This window comes from Ranitomeya variabilis, chromosome 1 (genome assembly GCF_051348905.1).
Source record: "Ranitomeya variabilis isolate aRanVar5 chromosome 1, aRanVar5.hap1, whole genome shotgun sequence".
Classification (NCBI taxonomy): Eukaryota; Metazoa; Chordata; class Amphibia; order Anura; family Dendrobatidae; genus Ranitomeya; species Ranitomeya variabilis.
This window is the reverse complement of record NC_135232.1, coordinates 93,546,924-93,568,693: the sequence shown is the minus strand read 5'-3', so window position 1 is coordinate 93,568,693 and position 21,770 is coordinate 93,546,924. Positions and strand designations below refer to the sequence as shown.

Below are 21,770 nucleotides of genomic sequence, written 5' to 3'. Positions count from 1 at the left end.
CACTTAGGATTTGTGCACCTCTAACACCTATGCCATGTTGCCCCCTACGGCTCGGGTGAGAACCATCACCGCCGCTGTGCCCTGGAAATGCCTGAAGCAAACGGTCTACAAGAGTTGCTTGTTTGGTAGCCAATATTTGCGCAAGGTTCTCAAGTGGCATGATATTTTGTAATTTTCCTTTATATCGTGGATCCAGGAGGCAGGCCAACCAGTAATCGTCATCGGTCATCATTTTGATAATGCGGGGGTCCCTTTTTAGGATACGCAAGACATACTCAGCCATGTGGGCCAATGTTCCAGGTGTCAATTCACTGCTTGTGCTGGGTTGAGGAGCACTTTCTTGCAAATCAACATCACTTGTGTCCCGCAAAAACCCTGTACCTGACCTTGCAACGCCACCAGTTTCTATTACCCCCTGAGAAGCATCCTCCTCCCATAAATATTCATCCTCATCATCCTCCTCCTCCTCTTCGTCCGCCACCTCGTCCAGGAGAGTTCCCTGAGCAGACAATGGCTGACTGTCATCAAGGCTTCCCTCCTCCTTGGCTGCAGACATCTGCTCCTTAATGTGCGTCAAACTTTGCGTCAGCAGACGCATTAGTGGGATGCTCATGCTTATGATGGCATCGTCTGCACTTACCAGCTGTGTGCATTCCTCAAAACACTGAAGGACTTGACAAAGGTCTTGTAGCTTCGACCACTGCACACCAGACAACTCCATGTCTGCCATCCAAATGCCTGCCCGTGTATGTGTATCCTCCCACAAATTAATTATAGTACGCCTCTGTTCGCACAGCCTCTGAACCATGTGCAGTGTGGAGTTCCACCTTGTTGAAACATCGATTATTAGGCGGCGCTGGGGAAGATTCAGCGATCGCTGATGGTTCTGCATACTACTGGAGTGTACGGGTGACCGGCGGATGTGCGAGCAAAGTCTTCGCACCTTCAGGAGCAGGGCTGGTAACTCCGGATAATTTTTGAGGAAGCACTGCACCACCAGGTTCAAGGTGTGAGCCAGGCAAGGTATGTGTTTCAGTTCTGAAAGGGCTATGGCAGCCATAAAATTTCTTCCGTTATCACTGACTACCTTGCCTGACTCAAGTTGTACACTGCCCAGCCATGACTGAGTTTGTTGCTGCAAGTACTCGGCCAGTACTTCCGCAGTATGTCTATTGTCGCCCAAACACTTCATTTGTAACACAGCCTGCTGACGCTTACCACTAGCTGTTCGATAATGGGATACATCGTGTGCAACGCAGGCAGCTGCGGATGGAGTGGTCATGCAACTGCGCTCTGTGGACGAGCTTTCGCTTCTGTAGCAGAAGGAGGAGGAGGGGTGGCGAACGCCTACAGCCAACTGTTTCCTAGACCGTGGGCTAGGCAGAACTATCCCACTATGGCTGTCCCCTGTGGACCCTGCATCCACCACATTAACACAGTCCCTGGCCATGCGCCATGCCTACTGGTCCATGCATCTGTTGTGAGGTGCACCTTTCCACTGACTGATTGCCTCAGTGCATGGACAATGCGGTCTTTGACATGTTGGTGGAGGGCTGGGATGGCTTTTCTCGCAAAGAAGTGCCGACTGGGTAGGTCATAGTGTGGGACTGCGTAGGCCATCAGGTCTTTGAAAGCTTCGCTTTCAACCAACCAGTAGGGCATCATCTCTAACGAGATTAGTATAGCAATGTGGGCGTTCAAACCCTGTGTACGCGGATGAGAGGATGAGTACTTTCTTTTCCTAACGAGAGTCTCTTGTAGGGTGAGCTGGACTGGAGAGCTGCATATGTTGGAACTAGCGGTGATGGACATGGCGGATTGAGAGAGGGTTGGTGATGGTATTCTTGATGTTGGCCTACATACAGTGTTTCCTACCAATAACCTTGTGATTCCCTGACTGCTTTGGCCTTGCGACGATACCTCCACATTTGCTGCTGGTGGTGTCCTAACCGGTGGGCTTACAGTGAGGGAAGCAATGTAGCGTTGCTGACTACCTTCATTCTGAGCAGGTGCACCAACGGTACGGGACGTTTGGTAGTTAGTCCAGGCTTGCAAGTGCATGCTGGTTAAATGTCTAAGCATGCACGTTGTATTTAAATTTTAAAGATTCTTCCCTCTACAAAAGGTCTTTGAGCATTTCTTACAGATAACTTTTGACTGATCATTCGGATCTTGGTTAAAAAATTGCCACACTACACTCTTCCTACTATGGAATACCTTTTCAGGTATTGCACGCTGTGCTACTTTCACCGGATGGCCACGCTGTCCTAAAACTGTTTTTGTTTTTGACAAACGTTTTTGGCCTGATACGGGCCTGCCAGATGACAGCTGTTGCGATGTAGATGGCTGCTGCGGATCATCCTCCTCCGCTTCTGAGCTACTGGCAGCAGCACCCTCTTCCCCCAATGGCTTCCAATCTGGGTCAACAACTGGGTCATCTATCACCTCCTCTTCAATGTCATGTGCACCTTCATCTGTGTCACCGTGTAAGGTGCTATAGCTTTCGGAACGGGGCACCATATTCTCATCAGGGTCAGATTCTGGCTCAGTATACTGTGAGGGCAATGTAGTGATCTGAGTCAATGGACAGCATAATAATCTAGCTGTGGCTGTGCATCAGTGCACTCCATGTCCCATTCATCTTGTAATGGGCAGTTAGCAATTTCCCTTTCTAACCCAGGCATGGTATGTGTAAAGAGCTCCATGGAGTAACCTGTAGTGTCGCCTGATGCATCCTTCACTTTTGGTTTGGGTGAAGGACACAAGGAAACGTCTTGTTCCTGACCGGGAGCATCCACTGATGACTCGCTGCTTTTATATTTGGAACTTTCTGAAGAGGAGGCGAAAGAGCTAGAGGCTGAGTCAGCAAGGAAAGCCAAAACTTTTTCCTGCTGCTCCGGTTTTAAAACTTGTTTTCCTACTCCCAGATAAGGGAGCCTTCGAGGCCTTGTGTAGCCAGACGATGACGCTGGCTCAACACCTTCAGCCTTAGGTGCTATTGTGCTTTTGCCACTACCACCAGATGCACCACCACCACCACCATCAGTACCAGCTGGCAACCACCGCCCACGGGCTCTTCCACCAGATTTCCTCATTTTTTGGAAAATCTAACCATAATAACAACCGTTATATGGTACTGTAAAATAAGGTAGAAGGTGTATATAAACTTGTTGAGAATTAAAATCTCCCTTTTTTTTGGGGAGACTAAACCAAACCTCAGGCTCTGTGCATAAAACAACACAATGTAAGTGGCAGAAAGTGGCTGGCTGATATACGACAAACTAACAGGACTGAAGTATATCCACTTTGTGAGAATTTGAATCTCACTTTTTTTTTGGAGACTGAACCAAAACTCAGGCCCAGTGTATAAAACAACACAATGTAAGTGGCAGAAATTGGCTGGAAGATATATGAAAAAATACAAGGACTGTAGTACAATTTCAATCTCCCTACAATGATCTCAGGACAAGTATGGCAGCAATAAAAAGGACTGCTGCACACAAAAGTGTGGACAAATAAACAAGATAACTGTGCAGAAAGGAGCAACAGGATTTTTGCTTTTAAAAAAGCAGTTGGTTTGCACAGCAGTGTGCAAACAGCAATGCAGCTATCAGGGAGCCTTATAAGGCAGCCTAATAAGCTACAGAGCTGATGCACAAAAATATAGCCTCCACTGTCCCTGCAAAAAAAAGGTGGTGTTGGACAGTGGAAATTGCTACAGCAGAAGCAGTTTGGGAGTTAATCTTCCCTCCCTAACTATATCCCTTCTTCTGATGAAGCTGCAGCAACCTCTCCCTATGCTAAGATCGGCAGAAGTAAGATGGCGGTCGGCATGCAAGCCCCTTTATAGCCCCTGTGATGCCGCAGAAAGCAAGCCAATCACTGTCATGCCCTTCTCTAAGATGGTGGGGACCGAGACCTATGTCATCACGCTTCCCACACTCTGCGTCCTCCTTCATTGGCTGAAAAATGGCGCTGAAAGCGTCATATGAAACGCGACTTTTGCGCGCAGATCGGCGACCTCATAGCCGATCCCACACTAGGATCGGGTCGGGTTTCATGAAACCCGACTTTGCCGAAAGTCAGCGATTTTTGAATTTGTCTGATCCGTTTTGCTCAACCCTACTGACGACACCATCATCAGCATCGCTATTCCGGTCATTTACATGCTGGAGCAGACTTTGAATAGCCTGTGAGAGGATATGGTGGTCCCAGAAGAAGGGGAGGAAGCAGAGGAGGATGCGGAAGGGATAACATTGTCATCACACAGGCGGGTGCCAATGGAGGGTGGATTACTGCGGTCAAGGGGGGCTGGTGATAACAGACAAACTGTTAGTGAAGATGCAAGATCCAAGGAAAAAATGGAGGAGGAAGAGGTGATGGGTGAGCATGAGCAACTGTCAGGAGATAAAGAGGATAATCCTCCCCTCTTTGTTGTTTGTGGTTGGCAGGAGGGGACGGAGGAAGCAACCTTGACTGTTACCCCACCATCAAAACACCATGGACTTGGACCTCATGGAAGCGCCTGACCCACGAGCACCTTCTTGCAGCACTTTCTTCAACACGGTGTTGTATTCTTAGGTTTAGAAATAGTGCTGACGGGTTGCCACTCTGTTAGATCCACGATACAAGTGTAAATTTAGCTTCACACTAGACCACAAGCAGCTTGGATTGTCTGTCTCTCCACTCTTCCTCCAGACTCTGGGACCTTGAAGTATGCACAATCAATGATGGTTTCTGGAGCCATGTCATCTGCTGGTGTAGGTCCACTGTGTTTTATCAAGGCCAAAGTCAGCGCAGCCGTCTACCAGGAATTTTTAGAGCACTTCATGCTTCCCTCTGCCAACAATCTTTTTGGAGATGGAAATTTCATTCTCAAGCAGAACTTGGCACCTGTCCACACTGCCAAAAGTACCAATACCTGATTTAAAAACAACAGTATCACTGTGCTTGATTGGCTAGCAAACTCACCTCACCTTAACCCCATAGAGAATCTTTGGGGTATTGTAAAGAGGAAGATGAGAGACACCAGACCCCACAATGCAGACGAGCTGAATGCTGCTGTCAAAGCAATCTGGGCTTCCATAACATCTCAGCAGTGCCACAGGCTGATCGCCTCCATGTCACGCCACATTGATGCAGTAATTGATGCCAAAGGAGCCCCAACCAAGTATTGAGTGCATTTACTGAACATACATTTCAGTAGGCCAACATTTTGGATTTTAAAATCATTTTTTCAAGCTGGTGTTATGAAGTATTCTCATTTACTGAGATAATGACTTTTGGGTTTTCATTGGCTGTAAGCCATAATCATCAACATTTCCAGAAATAAACAGTTGAAATAGATCAGTCAGTGTGTAATGACTTTGTATAATATGAGTTTCACTTTTTGTATTGAAGAATTGAAATATATTAACTTTTTGATGATATTCTAATTTTGTGAGATGCACCTGTATGTAGAGAAGGACTAATAACTGTGCTAAGCTTCATTGCTCTCAGTCCAAAGGAAGTGGGTCAGAGGAAATTTCTAATGAAAGCCCTCGTAATTAGTGTTGAGCGATACCTTCCGATATTTGAAAGTATCGGTATCGGATTGGATCGGCCGATATCCAAAAAATATCGGATATCGCCAATACCGATACCCGATACCAATACAAGTCAATGGGACGCAAATATCGGAAGTGATCCTGGATGGTTCCCAGGGTCTGAAGGAGAGGAAACTCTCCTTCAGGCCCTGGGATCCATATTGATGTAAAAAATAAAGAATAAAAATAAAAAATATGGATATACTCACCCTCGGACGAGCCCTGGCTGTCATTGCTGCAACCGGCAGCCTCCGTTCCTAAGAATGCAGAGTGAAGGACCTTCGATGACGTCGCGGCTTGTGATTGGTCGCGTGACCGCTCATGTGACCGCTCACGCGACCAATCACAAGCCGCGACGTCATCGCAGGTCCTACACTCACTGCATTCTTAGGAACGGAGGCTGCCGGTTGCACCGCTGAGGTCCAGGGTCTGTCGGAGGGGTGAATATATCCATATTTTTTATTTTTATTCTTTATTTTTTACATGAATATGGATCCCAGGGCCTGAAGGAGAGTTTCCTCTCCTCCAGACCCTGGGAACCATACGCACCGCACACGCCTGGGAACTTATAGGAACTTCCGATTCCGATTTCCGATATCACAAAAATATCGGAACTCGGTATCGGAATTCCAATACAGCGAATATCGGCCGATACCCGATATTTGCAGTATCGGAATGCTCAACACTACTCGTAATGTATGTAAGATAGGTAATAATAAGGTAATAGTTTGCCAGGTATTTTCATATTTCCACAACATGAGCATTTCAGTTAAACGTAAAACAGTTTGACTTGACACAACTTCCTTGAGAAAGCAAATTCACATGTGAAATTTGCATAATTTTTGCATATATTAATCAATTAACAATTTTGCATTGGATTTTTTATTGAATTAATCTGGGTTGTACTTACCTCTATGTGATGATGATGATCCAGAATGTTGAAGCTTTAAACCCGTCTCTATTCTCTGTGGTTTTGTGTACAGAAATAAATAGCACAGGACGCACACACTGACTACAAACGCTAGTAAAACCAATGCTGCAATCGCCAGTCCAATCAGAGCTCCTATACTGAAAGAGAGCACATGAGATAATATGTTAGTGCATAGTCCAGGAGAAAAGTTAAAGAACATCCTTAAGAGCAAATGTACAGTACTTTACAGTATATTAGAAAAGAGAAACCTGGTCTTGTATAACTTCTATGCTGAAGTATGGTCTTGTTAGAATGGATCCAACTCCATATACATCATACTGTACTTCCAGTGCTCCTGATTGATCACGTTCAGTGCAGTTTCAAATAGCTTTCATCTTGTCAGTATACCTTTCAACACTGACGTAGAGTGTACTCCACCTTTGCCTCTGTGCCTCTTTGAACTTTCTGCTTCTGTATAGTACTCTGCCTATCTGATTTTATCTTCTGTAATCTACATTAGTATAGCTGAATGTGTGTATTTACATAATTGTTAGCTGATTTCTCACAGAGTTTAACTTCCCTTCACTTCTCAACAACAGAGCTTGTAAAAACTAGACAGTACAGAACTGAGGCACAAGCTGAACTATGTTTGTTGCCATATGGTTGTTGCCAGCAGATAGATATGTGATATAAAACTTTAATTTCTGCTCTGTTGAAACATTACATATAGCAGAAGATAATCTTTTGCCATATGCATCAACAGAGCAGCATTTGAGGTTCTACATCACTGATCTGTCAGCAGCAGCAGGAAAGAAACACAGTTCAGTTCTGCACTGTCTAGTAATTACAAGCTCCATTGTGGAGAAGTGCAGAAAAGTTGAAATCTAAGAGAAATGGATAAAAAGGTAAAAGCACAGTGGCAGATATTCTGATATACTGTAGGTGGACAAAAATAAAATCTGAGAGGTAGAATATTGAACAGGAGTAGATTCTACTCTTAGATTAGCCATGCCTCCCAACTTTTGAAGAACAGATATATGGATAAATAATCTGGGCACCACAGCACATTTTGGCCATGCCTCCCCACCCACATGATTCCACACCCATTTACCATTTCTTTCTACCCTGGCAGGAGGGGGATGTCAGAGGGGCAGTGGTAGTGTAAGAAATTCAGACCGCTGAGACTGTCCTCTGTATCTGGGACAGTTGGGACTGAGCGGATCAATTCACAGGTCTCTGGTCCAGAGTGCAGGACAGCGGTATCGGTGGCTAAAGACCCGTAAATGTCTTACCTTCTAGAATCCCCTTTTGATTATCCAGTGCATCATCTGTGTGTCTTGTTGATATCTAGTTGGGTCTTGTGGATTTATTCTTTGTTCCTTCATTCACAGTCGGAGCCACCAGAACTTTCTCATCTTTATGTAGCTTCACTGTTTGACATCTGGCTTTTTGGTCTCTGTAAGACCGTCTTCAGACATAGCAAATACTGTGTGTAAGTTTTGTGCAGGTGTCCGCACCCAACTACGCAATAACAATCTTCTCTGATTATTGCATCTTTACTACAGATGTGAAGTCACATTAAGTGCTTTTTTCATAGTACAGAAAAGCTTTCTGCACTTCAAAAAGTAACTGCAGTTTTTACATGCGTTTTATTTAGGCTACATATAAAAGCCTTCAGAGAAAAGCATCAACACCACACAGGTCAGCAACATCTTTAGATGCACAGGGGCTTAGTTTTCATAAAATCACATCCACTTTGCTTGGACAGTTAAACATAGAAGAATTTTGGGCAAAAAAGCAGCAAAAAATGCAGCATTTACGCCACATGTGAACACGGACTACATTTCCAAGCAAAGTGGATGTGATTTCATGAAATCTCTGCCCCTTCTGCTTCTAAAGACACTGTTGTTCTCTGTGGTTTTGGTGCTGTTTTACTCTATAGGCTTCAATGTGGAACCTGAAAAAAAATGCAAAGAAAAAAGTTGCCTCATTTTTAAGTGTAGAATCAAAATCCCATAAATAATCTGATCACTGTTTTGTGCAGGCCATTACGATTACAGGGACACCAAATATGTCTCTGATATTTGCTGATTTGTGGTGTTAATTATTTATTTATTTTTTTTTAAAAAAAGTGCATTAAAACTGACATTATTGTAATTGCTTTTCAATTTTTTTTAGTAATCTTATAGGAAAAAAATCTCTTCTATTCTCCCTAGGGACATAAAAAAATACACTGCTATGTACAGATTTATCTCTATGTAATCTGCCTGAGGAGTCAGAGCCTGCAATAAAGACCAGGTGTACAAAATGTTATTGGTGCTATCAACAGAGACTGTGCCTCAGTAGCTTTACTACCTGTAATGTAGAAGGTTGTGGGTTCAAGACCTGGTGAGGCTTCTAAAAAAAGAGGCAAATTACATTGTTGTAAGAGCACACTGTGACTCCGTCTACATCATTACAGTCAATGGCCTGTTCACTGCATACACCCCAATCCTGATTGACAGGGTATTTGGACATATGCACTGATGGAACCACTGACCATATGGGAAAATATTATGTGAACCCTGTATTATTGCAGAACGATTCTGCTAAAAACTGAAATCTTTTCGACAACCTTGAGACATGCAGCCATGGGGTCTTGAACATATTTTTTAAGCACGCTGAAGTCACTCACGTTATCCGAATACGTTGGCTCATCACTAGTCTTTACCAAGGGGGCATGGCTCTCAGGTAATAATGCAAAGCAGCCTAGAGACATGTCATCACAAATAAACCTATACGCAGCGCCCCCCCATGTTAAAGGCCATATAAATTAGCACCAAATAAATAGGTTCATATCTTTGAAACTGTATGGCAGATTTTTTAAAAGAAAAAAAAAATCATGGGAGCAACGTGATTGTACGAGTTCAATCCGAGAAAAACATGGATAGTACTTGTATGAGAGAAACTGACATCTGAATGATCCCTAAGGCCGTTTTCACAAGTCAGTGCCTCTGGTGTATGTAGTTACAGTTTTCTCACATACCGGAGACATTGACACGCGTAGACCCATTCAAATGAATGGGTCTATGCCAGAGGCGTAGCTAAGGTTTTTGTTCAGGGGGGCGAAGCTTCTGAGTGGGCCCCTAACCAGGTAACCTTCATTACAACTCAGTGACGTGCCCTAATAGTGGAGGAGAACCTCAGCAGATGACCGCGCTATTACTGAAGATAATCTCTATATAACGACCAACATGGATATTACCGCCATATGGTCAGTGGTAGACACCAACCCTACAGAACATAGATCACAGCACAGTTACAGATAATGACTTACCGCTGACATCCTTTCTGATGGAATTGTTCACTTTTCCCGTCTTTTCCATCTGGCACAGACCGACATGACAACTTCTTCCAGCCAGGACTCCTTTGCAGAGAATGCAACAAAGACACGTTTCACTTCTCATATTCCAGCCCCATCCCCATCTATTCCCAACCTGCACATACTCCTTATCCTGCTGATACCCCAATACTGAGCCGCTTGTTGTGAAATTGGATTCTGGGCTCCCCCGGTGGCCACTTGTGGAATTGAACTTGTGTGCATCATCCCCTCTGTTCACCTGCTCCTATCAGGATGTGGGAGTCGCTATATAACCTTGCTCCTCTGTCAGTTTCATGCCGGTCAACAATGTAATCAGAAGCCTTCTGTGCTTGTTCCTGCTACTAGACAACCCCCAGCTAAGTTGGACTTTTGTCCTTGTGTGTTTTTGCATTTTGTTCCTGTTCACAGCTGCTGTTTCGTTACTGTGTCTGGAAAGCTCTTGTGATCGGAAATTGCCACTCTGGTGTTATGAGTTAATGCTAGAGTCTTAAAGTAATTTCTGGATGGTGTTTTGATAGGGTTTTCTGCTGACCATGAAAGTGCCCTTTCTGTCTTCCTGCTATCTAGTAAGCGGACCTCGATTTTGCTAAACCTTTTTCATACTACGTTTGTCATTTCATCTAAAATCACCGCCAATATATGTGGGGGCCTCTGTCTGCCTTTTGGGAAAATTTCTCTAGAGGTGAGCCAGGACTGTCTTTTCCTCTGCTAGGATTAGGTAGTTCTCCGGCTGGCGCTGGGCATCTAGGGATAAAAAAACGTAGGCATGCTACCCGGCCACTTCTAGTTGTGCGGCAGGTTTAGTTCATGGTCAGTATAGTTTCCATCTTCCAAGAGCTAGTTCTCATATATGCTGGGCTATGTTCTCTCGCCATTGAGAATCATGACAGCCGCTGCTGCCGTATGTGTCCCTATTACTGCACCTGATACCCCAATACCGAGCAGCTGCTGCTGCATGTGTCCCTATTACTGCACCTGCTGTGCGGTTCTCTGTACCTTCTAAATTCTAAAGCACCCCTCTATAATATAGTAATGCCGGGTGCAAGTGCCCTAGAAAACAGTGCTCACATTTTGCTCCCTAGAAAGTAATAATGCCCTGTGTGCCCCTTTGATAGTCACAGTAACCTGAGTTCCCCTATAACAAGAAGTGTCCACTTTACATTTAATAATGTCCCGAGTCTCCCCCCTGTACAGCTCCCCTATACTGTATAATGCCCTCTCACTGTATAGTACCATCCACACAGTATACTGACCCCTTAGTAGCCCCCAAACTGTTTGATGGCTCCAACACTGTATGATGGCCCCTTCACTGTAATCTCCACACTGTATGATGGCCCACTAGATGGCCTCCATATAGTATAATGCACCAGATCATCCTAAATATAGTATAATGCACTCCCCGTAGGTCTCCATATAGTATAATGCACTCCCCATAAGCCTCCATATAGTATAATGCACTCCCCATAGGACTTCATATACTATAATGCACTCCCCATAGGACTCCATATAGTATAATGCACCGGATCATCCTAAATATAGTATAGTGCACTCACCATAGGTCTCCATATAGTATAATGCACTCCCCATAGGACGCCATATACTATAGTGCACTCCCCATAGGACTCCATATAGTACAATGAACTCCCCATAGGCCTACTCTATAGCACAAGGAAGCACCCATAGGCAGACTCTATAGCACAAGACAGCATCCCCATAGGCAGACCCTGTAGTATAAGACAGCACACCATAGGTAGACCCTGTAGTATTAGACAGCACCCCATAGGCAGACCCTGTAGTATAAGGCAGCACCCCATAGGCAGATTCTGAAGTATAAGGCAGCACCCATATAGGCAGACTCTAGTAAAAGGCAGCACCCCATATGCAGTCCCTGTAGTATAAGACAGCACCCCATAGGCAGACCCTGTAGTAAAAGGCAGTAACCCATAGGCAGATTCTGAAGTTTAAGGCAGCCCCCCTAAAGGCAGATCCTAAAGTATAAGGCAGCACCCCTATAGGCAGATCCTGAAGTATAAGGCTGCCCCCTATAGGAAGATCCTGAAGAATAAGGCAGCCCCCCTATAGGCAGATCCTGAAGTATAAGGCAGCCCCCCTATAGGCAGATCCTGAAGTATAAGGCAGCCCCCCCTATAGGCAGATCCTGAAGAATAAGGCAGCCCCCCTATAGGCAGATCCTGAAGTATAAGGCAGCCCCCCTATAGGCAGATCCTGAAGTATATATACAGCCCCCTATAGGCAGATCCTGAAGTATAAGGCAGCCCCCCATAGGCAGATCCTGAAGTATAAGGCAGTCCCCCTATAGGCAGATCCTGAAGGATAAGGCAGCCCCCCTATAGGCAGATCCTGAAGTTTAAGGCAGCACCCTTATAGGCAGATTCTGAAGTATAAGGCAGCCCCCCTATAGGCAGATCCTGAAGTATATATACAGCCCCCCTATAGGCAGATCCTGAAGTATAAGGCAGCCCCCTATAGGCAGATTCTGAAGTATAAGACAGCCCCCATAAAAAAATAAATAAATACTCACCTCTCTTCCTTCTTGTTCTAGCAGTGCTACGACCTCCCGCTCATCTTCTGACAGCGGGCACCGGGTGATGATGTAATCGCGCCCACTGTCAGCGTCGGTGATGCCACACGCTGACAGGGGGATGATGGGAGAAGGAGTGCAGAGTAGCGCCCCATCCCTCATCAGTGCAGTGATGGGCGGGGGGCCCACTACTGGCACCGAGCCCCCCCGGCCTGCTCAGGGGCCCCATAGCGGGCAGAAGGTAACTGTATCGGCACGCGCAGTTACAGTAGCGTAGCTCCGGATGGGCCCCCTCTGAGCTCCGGATTTGGGGCGATGGCCCCCTCTGCCCCGTCTATGCAGATGTCAGCATGTTTTCACAGATCTTGTGTCCATGTGCAAAACATGGAGACATGTCTGTTTTTACCCGGACACACAGTCTGCCAAATGGTTCCACACACGTGCACACGGAGAAGAATGTACACTGTCCTCTGTGCGCACGGATGACAGCGGGAGAAACAGCGCTACTGTAAGCCGCTGTCCCCCTGCGTGGGGTGCTGAAGCCGGCTCTGTTGTGAATTTGGATTCTGGGCTCCCCCGGTGGCTACTGGTGGAATTGAACTTGTGACATCATCTTCCCTGTTCACCTGTTCTGATTAGATCTGGGTGTCGCTATATAACCTGGCTTCTCTGTTAGATGCTTGCCGGTCAACAATGTTATCAGAAGCCTCTCTGTGCTTGTTCCTGCTCCCAGACATCTACTAGATAAGTTGGACATTCGTCCATGTTTTGTTTTTGTATTTTGGTTCCAGTTCACAGCTGCAGTTTCGTTACTGTGTCTGGAAAGCTCTTGTTGATCAGGAATTGCCACTCTGGTATTATGAGTTAATGCCAGAGTCCTAAAGTAATTTCTGGATGTGTTTTGTTAGGGTTTTCTACTGACCATGAAAGTATGCTTTCTGTCTTCTGCTATCTAGAAAGCGGACCTCAAATTTGCTAAAATTATTTTCCTGCTGCGTTTGTTGTTTCATCTCATATCACCGCCAATATATGTGGGGGGCTTCTGTCTCCTTTTGGGCATTTCTCTAGAGGTGAGTCAGGTCTTATATTTCCCTCTGCTAGCATTATTTAGTTCTCCGGCCGGCGCTGGGCATATAGGGATAAAAAGTAGGACATGCTACCTGGCTACTTCTAGATGATGCGGTAGGTTTAGTTCATGGTCAGTACAGTTACATCTTCCAAGAGCTTGTTCCTATAGAGGCTTATGCTAGTTCTCTGGCCATGGAGATCATGACAGTTTGACCGGCCCACTAAAGGGTTAAAATCCTTGGCTGAGAAAGGAGAGAAATAAGAAGTCTGCTGAGAGTTTTTTTTTTTTTTTTTTTTTTTTTTTTTTCCTCTGTGCTCTTAATTGGATCACTTGCCAGTCTGTCTATGCTGCAGTCTTTCTTTTTTTTCTCTCTCCTTATAATCTTTGAATGGCTTTGTGTTCACCTGTTAATAATGGATCTTCAGAGTGTAACTGCAGGTTTGAATAATCTCACCACGAAAGTACAAAATTTGCAAGATTTTATTATTCATGCTCCGGTATCTGAGCCGAGAATTCCTTTGCCGGAATTCTTCTCAGGGAATAGATCTAGCTTTCAGAATTTTAGAAATAATTGTAAGCTATTTTTGTCCCTGAAATCTCGTTCTGCTGGAGACTCTGCACAGCAGGTTGGGATTGTGATTTCCTTGCTCCGCGGCGACCCTCAAGACTGGGCTTTTGCATTGGCACCAGGGGATCCTGCGTTGCGCAATGTGGATGCGTTTTTTTTGGCCTTGGGCTTGCTGTATGAGGAACCTCATTTGGAACTTCAGGCAGAAAAAACTTTGATGTCCCTATCGCAGGGGCAAGATGAAGCTGAAATTTACTGCCAAAGATTCCGTAAATGGTCTGTGCTTACTCAGTGGAATGAGTGTGCCTTGGCGGCTACTTTCAGAGAGGGTCTCTCTGATGCCATTAAGGATGTTATGGTGGGGTTCCCTGTGCCTGCAGGTCTGAATGAGTCCATGACAATGGCCATTCAGATCGATAGGCGTCTGCGGGAGCGCAAACCTGTGCACCATCTGGCGGTATCCACTGAGAAGACGCCAGAAAGCATGCAGTGTGATAGAATTCTGTCCAGAAGCGAGCGGCAGAATTTTAGACGGAAAAATGGGTTGTGTTTCTATTGTGGGGATTCTACTCATGTTATATCAGCGTGCTCTAAGCGTACTAAAAAGCTTGATAAATCCGTTTCCATTGGCACTTTACAGTCTAAATTTATTTTGTCTGTGACCCTGATTTGCTCTTTGTCATCTATTACTACTGACGCCTATATCGACTCTGGCGCCGCTTTGAGTCTTATGGATTGGTCCTTTGCCAATCGTTGTGGGTATGATTTAGAGCCTTTGGAAACTCTTATTCCTCTGAAGGGGATTGACTCCACCCCATTGGCTAATAATAAACCACAATACTGGACACAAGTGACTATGTGTATTAATCCGGATCACCAGGAGACTATTCGTTTTCTAGTGCTGTATAATCTACATGAGGATTTGGTGCTGGGATTGCCATGGCTGCAGTCTCACAACCCAGTCCTTGACTGGAGAGCTATGTCTGTGTTGAGCTGGGGATGTAAGGGGACTCATGGGGACGTACCTTTGGTGTCCATTTCATCATCTATTCCCTCTGAAATCCCTGAGTTCCTGTCTGATTATCGTGACGTCTTTGAAGAACCCAAGCTGGGTTCACTACCTCCGCACCGTGAGTGCGATTGTGCTATAGATTTAATTCCGGGTAGTAAATACCCAAAGGGTCGTTTATTTAATCTGTCTGTGCCTGAACATACTGCTATGCGAGAATATATAAAGGAGTCCTTGGAAAAGGGACATATTCGTCCATCGTCATCTCCCTTAGGAGCCGGTTTTTTCTTTGTGTCAAAAAAAGACGGCTCTTTGAGACCATGTATTGATTATCGGCTTTTGAATAAAATCACGGTTAAATATCAATACCCATTGCCGTTGCTGACTGATTTGTTTGCTCGCATAAAGGGGGCCAAGTGGTTCTCTAAGATTGATCTCCGTGGGGCGTATAATTTGGTGCGGATCAGGCAGGGGGATGAGTGGAAAACCGCATTTAATACGCCCGAGGGCCACTTTGAGTATTTGGTGATGCCTTTTGGTCTTTCTAATGCCCCTTCAGTCTTCCAGTCCTTTATGCATGATATTTTCCGCGATTTTTTGGATAAATTTATGATAGTGTATCTGGATGATATTCTGATTTTTTCGGATGACTGGGACTCTCATGTCCGGCAAGTTAAGAGGGTTTTTCAGGTTTTGCGGTCTAATTCTCTGTGTGTCAAGGGTTCTAAGTGCGTTTTTGGGGTTCAGAGAATTTCCTTTTTGGGATATATTTTTTCTCCCTCTTCCATTGAGATGGATCCTGTCAAGGTTCAAGCTATTTGTGATTGGATGCAGCCCTCTTCTCTTAAAAGTCTTCAGAAATTTTTGGGCTTTGCCAACTTTTATCGTCGATTTATTTCTGGTTTTTCGGATGTCGTTAAGCCATTGACCGATTTGACTAGACAGGGTGCTGATGTTGCTAATTGGTCCCCTGATGCTGTGGAGGCCTTTCAGGAGCTTAAGCGCCATTTTTCTTCTGCCCCTGTGTTGCGTCAGCCTGATGTGACTCTTCCTTTTCAGGTTGAGGTCGACGCTTCTGAGATCGGAGCTGGGGCAGTGTTGTCGCAGAAAAGTTCTGACTGCGCCGTGATGAGGCCTTGTGCCTTCTTTTCCCGTAAATTTTCGCCCGCTGAGCGGAATTATGATGTTGGGAATCGGGAGCTTTTGGCCATGAAGTGGGCGTTTGAGGAGTGGCGCCATTGGCTCGAGGGGGCCAGACATCAGGTGGTGGTATTGACTGACCACAAAAATTTGATTTATCTTGAGACCGCCAGGCGCCTGAATCCTAGACAGGCGCGCTGGTCATTATTTTTTTCTCGGTTTAATTTTGTGGTATCGTACCTACCAGGTTCTAAGAATGTTAAGGCGGATGCCCTTTCTAGGAGTTTTGAGCCTGATTCACCTGGCAACTCTGACCCCACAGGTATTCTTAAGGAGGGAGTTATCTTGTCAGCTGTTTCTCCAGACCTGCGGCGGGCCTTGCAGGAGTTTCAGGCGGATAGACCGGATCGTTGTCCGCCTGATAGGCTGTTTGTTCCTGATGATTGGACCAGTAAAGTCATCTCTGAGGTGCATTCTTCTGCGTTGGCAGGTCATCCTGGAATTTTTGGTACCAGGGATTTGGTGGCAAGATCCTTCTGGTGGCCTTCCCTGTCACGAGATGTGCGAGGCTTTGTGCAGTCTTGTGACGTTTGTGCTCGGGCCAAGCCTTGTTGTTCTCGGGCTAGTGGATTATTGTTGCCCTTGCCTATTCCTAAGAGGCCTTGGACACACATCTCGATGGATTTTATTTCAGATCTGCCTGTTTCTCAGAAGATGTCTGTCATCTGGGTGGTGTGTGACCGTTTTTCTAAGATGGTTCATTTGGTTCCCCTGCCCAAATTGCCTTCTTCTTCCGAGTTGGTGCCCCTGTTTTTTCAAAATGTTGTTCGTTTGCATGGTATTCCTGAGAATATCGTTTCTGACAGAGGAACCCAATTTGTGTCTAGATTTTGGCGGGCATTTTGTGCTAGGATGGGCATAGATTTGTCTTTTTCGTCTGCTTTTCACCCTCAGACTAATGGCCAGACCGAGCGGACTAATCAGACCCTGGAGACATATCTGAGGTGTTTTGTGTCTGCTGACCAGGATGATTGGGTTGCTTTTTTGCCATTGGCGGAGTTCGCCCTCAATAATCGGGCCAGCTCTGCCACCTTGGTTTCCCCGTTTTTCTGTAATTCGGGGTTCCATCCTCGATTTTCCTCCGGTCAGATGGAATCCTCGGATTGTCCTGGAGTGGATGCGGTGGTGGAGAGATTGCATCATATCTGGGGGCAGGTGATGGACAATTTAAAGTTGTCCCAGGAGAAGACTCAGCTTTTTGCCAACCGTCACCGTCGTGTTGGTCCTCGGCTTTGTGTTGGAGATTTGGTGTGGTTGTCTTCTCGTTTTGTCCCTATGAGGGTCTCATCTCCTAAGTTTAAGCCTCGGTTCATCGGTCCGTATAAAATATTGGAGATTCTTAACCCTGTTTCCTTCCGTTTGGACCTCCCTGCATCCTTTTCTATTCATAACGTTTTTCATCGGTCGTTATTGCGCAGGTATGAGGCACCGGTTGTGCCTTCCGTTGAGCCTCCTGCTCCGGTGTTGGTTGAGGGTGAGTTGGAGTACGTTGTGGAAAAAATCCTAGACTCCCGTGTTTCCAGACGGAGACTCCAGTATCTGGTCAAGTGGAAGGGATACGGCCAGGAGGATAATTCTTGGGTCACTGCATCTGATGTTCATGCCTCTGATCTGGTTCGTGCCTTTCATAGGGCCCATCCTGATCGCCCTGGTGGTTCTGGTGAGGGTTCGGTGCCCCCTCCTTGAGGGGGGGGTACTGTTGTGAATTTGGATTCTGGGCTCCCCCGGTGGCTACTGGTGGAATTGAACTTGTGACATCATCTTCCCTGTTCACCTGTTCTGATTAGATCTGGGTGTCGCTATATAACCTGGCTTCTCTGTTAGATGCTTGCCGGTCAACAATGTTATCAGAAGCCTCTCTGTGCTTGTTCCTGCTCCCAGACATCTACTAGATAAGTTGGACATTCGTCCATGTTTTGTTTTTGTATTTTGGTTCCAGTTCACAGCTGCAGTTTCGTTACTGTGTCTGGAAAGCTCTTGTTGATCAGGAATTGCCACTCTGGTATTATGAGTTAATGCCAGAGTCCTAAAGTAATTTCTGGATGTGTTTTGTTAGGGTTTTCTACTGACCATGAAAGTATGCTTTCTGTCTTCTGCTATCTAGAAAGCGGACCTCAAATTTGCTAAAATTATTTTCCTGCTGCGTTTGTTGTTTCATCTCATATCACCGCCAATATATGTGGGGGGCTTCTGTCTCCTTTTGGGCATTTCTCTAGAGGTGAGTCAGGTCTTATATTTCCCTCTGCTAGCATTATTTAGTTCTCCGGCCGGCGCTGGGCATATAGGGATAAAAAGTAGGACATGCTACCTGGCTACTTCTAGATGATGCGGTAGGTTTAGTTCATGGTCAGTACAGTTACATCTTCCAAGAGCTTGTTCCTATAGAGGCTTATGCTAGTTCTCTGGCCATGGAGATCATGACACGGCTCTCATCCATTGTCCCCTGCTGTGCCGGCGAGCAGCGCAAAGAGGGGACAATGAATTAAAGAAAAAACCGATGTGGGGTCCCCCTATATTTTACAACCAACCCGGCAAAACACACAGGTGCGGGCTGCTATTCTCAGGCTAGTAAGGGGCCATGGATATGGACCCCCCCAGCCTAAAAACAGCAGCCCGCAGCTGCCCAGAAAAGGCGTATCTATTAGATGCACCAATTCTGGAGCTTTGCTCGGTTCTTCCCACTGCCCTGTAGCATTGGCATATGGGGTAATGAGGGTTTAATGTCACCTTCCTATTGTAAGGTGACATTAAGCCAGTTTAGTAATGGAGAGGATGTCAATAAGATGCCTATCCATTACTAATCCCACAGTTGTTAAAGGGTAAGGGTACCGTCACACAGTGGCATTTTCATCGCTACGACGGCACGATTCGTGATGTTCTAGAGATATAGTTACGATCTCGCAGTGTCTGACACGCAGCAGCGATCAGGGACCCTGCTGAGAATCGTACGTAGTAGCAGATCGTTTGAAACTTTCTTTCGTCGCTGGATCTCCCGCTGTCATCGCTGGATCGTTGTGTGTGACAGCGATCCAGCGATGCGTTCGCTGGTAACCAGGGTAAACATCGGGTTACTAAGCGCAGGGCCGCGCTTAGTAACCCGATGTTTACCGTGGTTACCAGCGTAAAAGGAAAAAAAAAAAAACCGTACATACTCACCATCTGATGTCCTTCAGGTCCCTTGCCGTCTGCTTCCCGCTCTGACTGACTGCCGGCCGGAAAGTGAGAGCAGATCAGTGGTGACGTCACCGCTGCACTCTGCTCTCACTGTACGGCGGCAGTCAGTCAGAGCGGGAAGCAGACGGCAAGGGACCTGAAGGACATCAGATGGTGAGTATGTACGGTTTGTTTTTTTTTCCTTTTACGCTGGTAACCACGGTAAACATCGGGTTACTAAGTGCGGCCCTGCGCTTAGTAACCCGATGTTTACCCTGGTTACCAGCGAACCTCGGCATCGTTGGTCGCTGGAGAGCGGTCTGTGTGACAGCTCCCCAGCGACCACACAACGACTTACCAACGATCACGGCCAGGTCGTATCGCAGGTCGTGATCGTTGGTAAATCGTATAGTGAGACGGTACCCTTAATACTGTAAATCACACACACAGTAAGAAAAAAGAATTTTAATGAAATGAAACAATACAAACAGTTTGACCATTTTATTGTTACAGGTAATCCAAGCAAAGCCCTTGATCTCCTGGAAAAAAGTCAAAATAAAAGAAACAACAATATACCCTTACTTGTCTGCCGTACAGTCAAGTCCCAAGCAGTGATCCATATCTGGGGGCATTTATATTTTACAACCGGGAATGCTGCTAATGCGACCGCACCTGGCTGTAAATGACTGGGGAATGAATGAAATACAGGGAGCGGAGCTTCGGTGACTAGCGGTGACATCACCGAAGCTGCTGTTGTGAAATTGGATTTTGGGCTCCCCCGGTGGCCACTGGTGGAATTGAACTGGTGTGCATCATCCTCTCTGTTCACCTGTTTCCATTAGGATGTGGGAGTCGCTATTTAGCCTTGCTCCTCTGTCACTTCCATGCCGGTCAACATTGTAATCAGAAGCCTTTCTGTGCATGTTCCTGCTGCTAGACAACTCCCAGCTAAGTTGGACTTTAGTCCTTGTTTGTTTTTGCATTTTGTTCCAGTTCACAGCTGTAGTTTCGTTTCTGTGTCTGGAAAGCTCTTGTGATCTGAAATTGCCACTCTGATGTTATGAGTTAATACTAGAGTCTTAAAGTAATTTCAGGATGGTGTTTTGATAGGGTTTTCAGCTGACCATGAAAGTGCCCTTTCTGTCTTCCTGCTATCTAGTAAGCGGACCTCAATTTTGCTAAACCTATTTTCATACTACGTTTGTCATTTCATCTAAAATCACCGCCAATATTTGTGGGGGCCTCTGTCTGCCTTTCGGGGAAATTTCTCTAGAGGTGAGCCAGGACTATATTTTCCTCTGCCAGGATTAGTTAGTCCTCCGGCCGGCGCTGGGCGTCTAGGGATAAAACGCAGGCTACGCTACCCGGCTACTGTTAGTTGTGCGGCAGGTTTAGTTCATGGTCAGTTTAGTTTCCATCCTTCCAAGAGCTAGTTCTTATGTTTGCTGGGCTATGTTCTCTTGCCATTGAGAACCATAACAGTTTGACCGGCCCCAAAGGGTTAAATTAATTGACAGAGAAAGGAGAGAAAAGAGAAGTCTGCTGAAGATTTTTTTTTTTTTTTTTTTTTCCTTCAGTTCTGAGTGTGCTTGTAATTGAATCTCTTGCAAGTCTGCCTATATTGCAGCCTTTCTCTCTCTCTCTCCTTCTAATCCTGGAATGGCTCTGTGTTCACCTGTTTAAAATGGATATTCAGAGTTTAGCTGCAGGTTTGAATAATCTCACCACGAAAGTTCAAAATTTACAAGATTTTGTTGTTCATGTTCCTATATCTGAACCTAGAATTCCTTTGCCTGAATTTTTCTCGGGGAATAGATCTTGCTTTCAAAATTTCAAAAATAATTGCAAGTTGTTTTTGTCCCTGAAATCTCGCTCTGCTGGAGATCCTGCTCAGCAGGTCAGGATTGTGATTTCCTTGCTCCGGGGCGACCCTCAGGATTGGGCTTTTGCATTGGCTCCAGGGGATCCTGCGTTGCTCAATGTGGATGCGTTTTTTCTGGCCTTGGGGTTGCTTAATGAGGAACCTCAGTTAGAACTTCAGGCGGAAAAGGCCTTGATGTCCCTATCTCAGGGGCAAGACGAAGCTGAAATATACTGCCAGAAATTCCGTAAATGGGCTGTGCTTACTCAGTGGAATGAGTGCGCCCTGGCGGCGAATTTCAGAGAGGGTCTCTCTGATGCCATTAAGGATGTTATGGTGGGGTTCCCTGTGCCTGCGGGTCTGAATGAGTCCATGACAATGGCTATCCAGATCGATAGGCGTCTGCGGGAGCGCAAACCTGTGCACCATTTGGCGGTGTCTACTGAGAAGACGCCAGAGAATATGCAATGTGATAGAATTCTGTCCAGAAGTGAACGGCAGAATTTTAGACG

At 45.8% G+C, this 21,770-nt stretch overlaps 1 protein-coding gene across 1 annotated transcript in view; it reads right to left on the bottom strand.

Annotated features, from left to right (window-relative positions):
• Nucleotides 1–21,770, bottom strand: part of SHISAL2B (shisa like 2B) — a 192,621-nt gene that overhangs the window by 65,686 nt on the left and 105,165 nt on the right. Inside the window, exon 2 of the mRNA XM_077286100.1 lies at nt 6,496–6,653. Coding sequence (XP_077142215.1) covers nt 6,496–6,653 — 158 coding nt within the window. The remainder of the gene's footprint in view (nt 1–6,495; nt 6,654–21,770) is intronic.